General features: G+C 40.6%; 1 protein-coding gene across 4 annotated transcripts in view; it reads right to left on the reverse strand.

The window, feature by feature from the left end:
• NEK3 (NIMA related kinase 3) overlaps window positions 1-3,391 on the reverse strand; it is a 30,682-nt gene extending 27,291 nt beyond the window's left edge. Inside the window, exons 1-2 of one of the 4 annotated variants that reach the window (XM_074217204.1) lie at window positions 3,296-3,391; window positions 902-1,036 (exon numbers count right to left, since the gene is read on the reverse strand). In XM_074217204.1, coding sequence (XP_074073305.1) covers window positions 902-1,018 — 117 coding nt within the window. In that variant the 5' untranslated portion in view covers window positions 1,019-1,036; window positions 3,296-3,391. Of the gene's footprint in view, window positions 1-901; window positions 1,037-3,193 lie in introns of all 4 variants that reach the window. The other 3 variants (XM_074217205.1, XM_074217203.1, XM_074217206.1) reach the window with 3 other exon arrangements.
• Between the last annotated feature and the right edge of the window lie 4,076 nt (window positions 3,392-7,467).

Below are 7,467 nucleotides of genomic sequence, written 5' to 3' on the forward strand. Positions count from 1 at the left end.
ACTGGTGCCTCAGTTTTCTCATCTGTAAAATGAGCTGGAGAAGGTAATGGACAATCACTTCAGTGTCTTTAACAAGAAAACCCTAAATGAGTGATCATTACTAGAATGGCCTGCACCTAATATTAATGGTAAATCCCAGAGAATAAAACTTTATGTCTAATACAAAAAGAAAACTCTAAACAGGGTCACACACGAATTCAGCAAGAGCAAATCATTTGGGTCTCTTTGAAATCACTGTGGTTTTTCTCTATTTTTATTTCATAAAACCATAGCTTCTTTCTCATAAATCATCAACCTTGAAGAACTGAATTGGGACTTCATTTTGTGATTATCTAGTCAAGCTCCTTCTATAAAATCAGAAAACCAAGGCCTACAAAGGGGAAAGTGATTTCCTCAAAGTCAAAGAAAAGGGCAGGAATTGAGGAACCCACCACCAGGGCTCCTGCTTCCAGTCCAGTGTCTTCTCTCCTGTCTGACCTAGCCCCACCTGTACAGGTACGTTAATCCTACGCTTAACTTTTCAACATAATGATGAAGGGGAGAGCAGGTCATGTTTATACAGCATACAATTTGGTTCTCAGAGCACTTTCATTATTGAATTCTTGGGTTTGAATCGTTCTTTTTTTTTCTTCTGCCATGGGGGAAACTTCACTTGGTCCCAAATGGACTCATTGAGCAAAGCAACAAAGGTGATTTCTTCATCAGTGGTGTGAAGGCTACATTGTAGCTATCTCCATCAAGGAGGATGATTCATCATTTTAAAGAAACAGTATATATAAACCACTTTTTTAACTTTAAGAATCATCCTGGGTACAATTATAAATCTGATTCAACATAAGCCTCGGGAACATGTGTGCTTCCAAATTGTCTGACATTGAGAGTTAATTTACTAAACAGTTACCTTGGGAAGCCGTATTTCCTTCATTGCATACTTCTGATTGCCACTTTCTTGTTGAACTAAAAGGGCCCGGCCAAAGGAGCCCTCCCCGATCACCTTCAGGACTGTGTAGTTATCCATAATGAAGGAGCAGCTGACCTTGGTAAAAGTTACATTTTATAAGTTAGTCTCTAAATCCTACAGACTGTATTAAAAACAACCAACCAACCCCCACCCCTCCATAAAAACCAGTTCTCGGATTATTTTTTTTAAAGAAATAAATAATGGGAAACTATTCTCTCTCTTGGACAGTCCAGTGGTATAGTGGATAAATGATCGGACTCGGAGTCAAGAAGACCTGACCTCATACTTCACTGAACCCTGTTTGCCTCAGTTTCCTCAGATTAAAAAATGAACAGAAGAAAATAGCAAGCCTCTCCACTATCTCTGCCATGAAAACTCCACAAAGGTCATGAAGAGTTAGTCACAACTGAACAGCAACAACATGATCCCTTTAGAAAAGTAAGACTACTTGAATTGCTTGGAAGAAAAATGCACAGAAATTTCAAATACAACAGGAAAAAGTTGTGAAGTGCAAATCTTTTTTATTTTTTGAGGCTAGGTTCACTGAATTTTTTTTTTTAGTTGATGTGACCTATTTTCTGTTAGAATTCAGGGATAGTACTGGAGACTGGTCCAAACCAACAAGTTTTTATTAAGCACCTACTATTTGCAAAGCAATATGCTAAATGCTGGAAATAAATAAACCGAAAAGCAGCTCATGTCCTTCTGAGGATCTTTTAATCTACTCGGAAAAAAACAATGTTATAAACAGGTCAAGTATATGAAGGAAAGTATGAACAAGTGGATCAGGAATGACTTCCCTCTGGAAGAGGCACATAAATGAGCCCACAGGATTCTAACAGGCAGCAGTGAAGAGGAGAGGGAGAAATTTAGGTCTTAATATCAAAGCCTATAGAAAGGAATAGAAATAGAGACCCAAGATTAGGAACCACAAGAAGGGCTAGCATATAGGAGATACGAAGAGAAGTGGAATAAACCTAGAGAAATTAGTTGGGAATATATATATAATATATATATAATATATGCATGTATACATAAATACATATGTATGTGTATGTATGTATAGATGCATATATTATGGACTAAACCAACCAGTAGAATTTTCCTATGTAAAACCTTTTCAAAAAGATCCTGTCCCAAATGGTTTGATCTTTGATTAAGTAAAGTTTAAGGAACTGAAGGAAAACAGACTATTTTAAATTCTGTCCTTAGGTTCTCCCTCATTTTTACATGTTTTTCTGCCCATATTATATTTCCCTTTGCATCATTTGTTCTGAGGCAAACTTATCAATGAACAATAATCAAGGACTATATGCCCACTGATAATCAAATGAAGATTACTAACTTGTTTAAGTTTCCTGAAGTGGCAATAAATCTAATTCCAGAAAATAATAATTAATAATAGCAATAACGAGGAAATGTTTATTTCTGTCACTCTTTCACCTCAGCTTTCAAATAGAATCCTCACAGAATGACTAATGAAACTTTAGAATCACAAAATGTTGATCTGGGTCTTCAAGAGGCATGAGTTAGGTCAACATCTCAGGTCACCAAAGTGGAAGAACCCCCTCTAAATTGGATCCTTCCTTGGATCCTTCCTTGGATCGATCCTTCCTTCCTTCCTTCCTTCCTTCCTTCCTTCCTTCCTTCCTTCCTTCCTTCCTTCCTTCCTAGTTTTTGCAAGGCAAATGGGGTTAAGTGGCTTTCCCAATGCCACACAGCTAGGTGATTATTAATTGTCTGATTACCGATTTGAACTTCGGTCCTCCTGACTCCAGAGCCAGTGCTCTATCCACTGTGCCACCTAGCCACCACCCCCTCTATATTGGACTTTAACAGGCCCGGTATCACACATGAAATGGTTTGAAATTTCTTTATAACCCCCTGTACTTTCTCTCAGTAGTTGCTAGTTCTGCCCAGTGAGGATCAGGCAGAATAAATTGAATCCCTCTTCCATAAGGCTGTCCTGGAAATATTGAAAGACACAGAGTTTTACTGAGCCTTTGAGGCTCATGACCCACTCCCACCTCAGATTTTAAATCTTTTCGCTTCCCATTGAGCTTTGTTATTTTTAGAAGAAGAAAAAAGAACCCCCCCACCCCACCCCCTTACCATTCTACTATGTGCTCCTACCCTCCCGGTGGATACAAAACTGCAAGTGCGACTCAACCCTCACAGACTGCAAGGACGCAGGAAGGGTTTTAGGATCGGCTCGGTAATGCCGCGCCTTACCTGGAACGCTCAGGGCTGTTTAGGAAGACTTGTGCATCGGCATCACCCCCGTGTGCAACACTGCTCTCGGGGACCCCCGGGGACCCCCTCCCCCCAACTCACCAAGCTCGACTTCCCTTTAAAAAGCCAAACGAAAACAAGCCGACCAAAAGGCGGCCGAGTCCGGGGGAGCGGGGCTGGGCTCTCCCCGGGAGGCGGTCCTCGGGGGCCCCCCGCCCCGCCCCCAGCCCAGACGCCCCAGCACGCCGCTGCGCCCGGGCCCCGGACCAGCTGGTTCTCTGGTTCTCCGGCAAAACCAAACAGACGACCAACGCGGGAGGGTCTTTGCAGAAAGACCCAAGAACCGGGTCCCGGTGTTTTCTTTAAAGAAGGTCCTTCGTGTTTCCTCGCAAAAACAGATGTATTTAGTGTTCCTTGTGACAGCTTAAACTCCAGAGGAGCGGGGTGCTGAATGTTTTCATTGTCTCAGGCAATAAACACCGATTAAACTCTGGGGAAACCAGAGACAAAGAGCAGGCCCCGCTCTCGGGGAGCTCATCCTCTAACGCAGGGATCAGCATTAAAACAAACTAGGTACAACCAAGATCATTAATATGAAGTTAGAGGGGCGGCGACGGGCGGGGAATGGAGCCAGGAGGACCTGAGTTCAAATCCGCCCCCAGACACTTAATAATGACCTAGCTGTGTGGTCTTGGGCACCCTTAACCCCATTGCCTTGCAAAAAAAAAAACAAAACAAACCTAAAAAATATGAAGTTACAGAACATGGACCTTTGAACCAAGAAGGGAACACCTAATCCCATAGTTAATTCTTCACTCTCAGGTGAAAACCTAAACACTGATGGTTGAAAGTTTTTCCACTAGGGTCCTGCAGACCAAAGAGGAATTCTGCAATAATCTGTCTGTTGTATAATACTGGGTCGTGGCTCCCATGGCAATCTGGCCTTAACTTCAACAAACAGCAAGAGGACTAGCTCAGAAATAGGGTGGTGACTAAAAAGGTTGCTGGGGTGAATTTGGGGTTGGTTTCACAATCAAAACTAGTCTGGTCAACTGGCTTGTATGCCTACCAAAGGGGTGAAGGGTGGGCTCATGACAATGTGATTGCCACTCGCAGGGAAACGACAGGCCACCATCCTTGGTGCCTGTGCTCTCACCATCATGAACCCTGAGGAGGTCAAAGAAAAATTTTATGAAGACTTAGAGACCTTTATCCTCAATGTACCAAAAGAGGACAAGTTTATAATTCTGTAGGGGTTTAAAGCTTAGAGTAGACTCAGACTATCAGACATTGGTAGGGAGTCCTTGAGAGGAATGGAGTTGGAAACAACAACAGCAATGATTATTTTCTTCAGTACTGAAAACATGTTCATCTCATAACCTTCTCATCACAAGCACTGTCTTCCGTTTACCTAAACACACTAAAACTTCCTGGATGAACCCTCGTGGCAAACATTGGCATCTATTAGACTAGGTGATTGTATGGAAAAGAGACAGGAGGCGAGAGTGACAAAGGCAATGTGTGGTGCAGAGTACTGGACTGATCACAGAATCATCCTCTCCAAGCTATATATTCACATTCAGCCAAAGCAGTGGCTCCAAAGCAAAGGGACTACCAGAAGAATTTATGAGATTAGAGTGTTTCTCTGCGTGGGAACAGTTTGTTGCTAGCTTGGAGGGAAAGTTGCCCCTACAAAAACTGGCAACAGTGGAGCAGAAAAGGAGTGGGCAGCATTCAGAGATTTGCTATACTGCTCATCTGAGATAAAACACTAACAAACATCAAGACTGGTTTGATGAAAAATGGTGGGGAAATATACAGACACTGCCAAATGAAAAAACAAAACAAATCCATAGATTTACCAGTAAGGTAGTTCATCCATTTCTATGAAGGTAGCATTTAATTCCATAAAAAGTAACGTGCTTGCAAAGCTTAGAGAGATTCAGGATTCTTGATTCAGTAAGAAGGCAGTTGAAATTCAGTTTTATGTAGATAGTAACAATCCAAAGTGCTTTTTTGATAACCTAAAGGTTGTTTATGTGTCAGACATTTGGTGCATCTCAACTACTCTGTACTGATAAAGCTACTTTGATTAGTAATACAGACATGATCGTAGAGAGATGGACTAATGTTCTTTTTTTTTTTCTTTTTCTTTTTTAGTTTTTGCAAGGCAATGGGGTTAAGTGGCTTGCCCAAGGCCACACAGTTAGGTAATTATTACGTGTCTGAGGTCGGATTTGAACCCAGGTACTCCTGACTCCAGGGCCAGTGCTTTATCCACTGCGCCACCTAGCCGCTCCCCAAAGCAAGTTTCAACATTTACTTCCAATATCTTGAGTTTCAAATTCTTTCTCTTCCTCCCCCTCCACTCCCTACACTGAGAAAGTAAGTTACTTAGTGTAATTTTAAAATGTGTAGCCATGAAACACATTGCTGCAATAGTCATGTTGGAGAGTAAACATAATCCCCCTCCCCAACAAAGAGAAACCTCAAGAAAAATGGAGAGAAAAGAAAAAAAATGTGCTTCAGTCTGTTTTCAAACATATTATTTCTGTCTTTAGGATGGATAGTATTCTTTATTATAAGTCTATCAGAGAAATTGCTTCAATATATTTCCCACAGTTGCTATTGCTAGTTTTATTTCCCCTCCATCCTATTCCCCTCTACCCCCCATTTATTCTATTCTCTCTCTCTCTCTTCACCCTGTCCCTCCTCAAAAGTGTATTGTAGCTGACACAATCTTCCCTTTCTTCTATCACCTAAACCCCCTCCTCCCTCCCCGGTCTCCTGTCTCTCATTCCTTTCCTCTCATTTTCCTCTAGGATAAGAGATTTCTATACTCAATTGAATGTGTATATTATTTTCTCTCTGAACCACCTTTGATGAGCATAAAGTCTGACTCATTCCCCCTCATCTTCCCCTTCTTCACTTCATTGTAAGAGCTTTTTCTTAACTCATTTATGTGAAATAACATAGCCTTTTCCACTTCTCCATTCACTTTCCCCCAGTACATTCCTTACTCACCCATTAACTCCATCTTTTTAATATCTTATACCTTCAAATTCAACTCCCTCCTGTGCCTCAACTACATTGGCTCCTTCTAACTGCTCTAATAAATGATTTCTCAAAAGAGTTATCAGTATCATCTTCCCATGTAGGAATACAAGCAGTTTAACATCATTTATGTCCCTCATAATTTACCCTTCCTGTCCACACCTCTCTATACTTCACCTGAGTCCTTTACTTGAAGACCAGATTTAATGTTCAGCTCTGGTTGCTTCATCAGGAAATTTTAAAAGTCCCCTATTTCATTGATTATCCATTTTTCCCCCCCTGAAAGAATATGTTCAATTTTGCATATTATATTACAAGCCCTATCAGCCTTTAATGTAGACTCTGCTAAATCCTGTATTTTCCTTACTGTAGCTTCACAATATTTGAATTGTTTATTTTTGACTGTAATATTTTTTTCCCTGACTTGGGAGTTCTGTTATTTAGCTATGATATTCTTGTCAGTTTTAATTTTGGGATTTTTTTTTCAGGAGATGATCAGTGGATTCCCTCAATTTCTACTCTACCCTCTGCTTCTAGGATACCAGGGCAAGTTTTCCTGGATTATTTCTTGAAAAATGAAGTCTAAGCTATTTTCCTAGTCATGACTTTTTCAGGTAGTCCAATAATTTTTAAATTATCTCTTCTGGACCTTTTTTCTAGGTCAATTGTTTTTCCAATGAGATATTTCACATTTTCTTCTAGTTTTTTATTTTTTTCTTGTTTTCTTGTTTCTTGATTTCTCACAAAGTCATCAGCTTCCCTGAACTCCATTCTACATTTGAAGGAATTATTTTCTTCAGAGAGCTTTTGTATCTCCTTTTCCATTTGACCAATTTGTTTTTTTAAGGCATTCTTCTCCTCATTGGCCTTTTGGACTGCTTTTCCCATTTGACTTAAACTGGTTTGTAAGATGTTATTTTTTTCAGTCTGGAAACTGTCATCATTTCCAGAGACCCAGGAATGAATCCCAAGGACCCAGACACCCCATGGGCTGTTCCTGGATGGTTGGAATTGTTTCATTCTGGCATGACCTGGGTTGTGCTGTAGTCCTTTCTAAATCCTTTCTAAAGAGTGTAATAGACCCTTTCTATAGATCTTCCAAGCTGTCTTGGGCTGGAAAATTGTTTCACTCCGTCTTTCTGTAGGTTCTGCTTACTCTACAACTTGGCTAGTCATTATTTAAAGGTATTTGGAGTCATCTAGGGAAGAGTTCCTGGGAA

This window comes from Macrotis lagotis, chromosome 1, assembly GCF_037893015.1.
Source record: "Macrotis lagotis isolate mMagLag1 chromosome 1, bilby.v1.9.chrom.fasta, whole genome shotgun sequence".
NCBI lineage: Eukaryota > Metazoa > Chordata > Mammalia > Peramelemorphia > Peramelidae > Macrotis > Macrotis lagotis.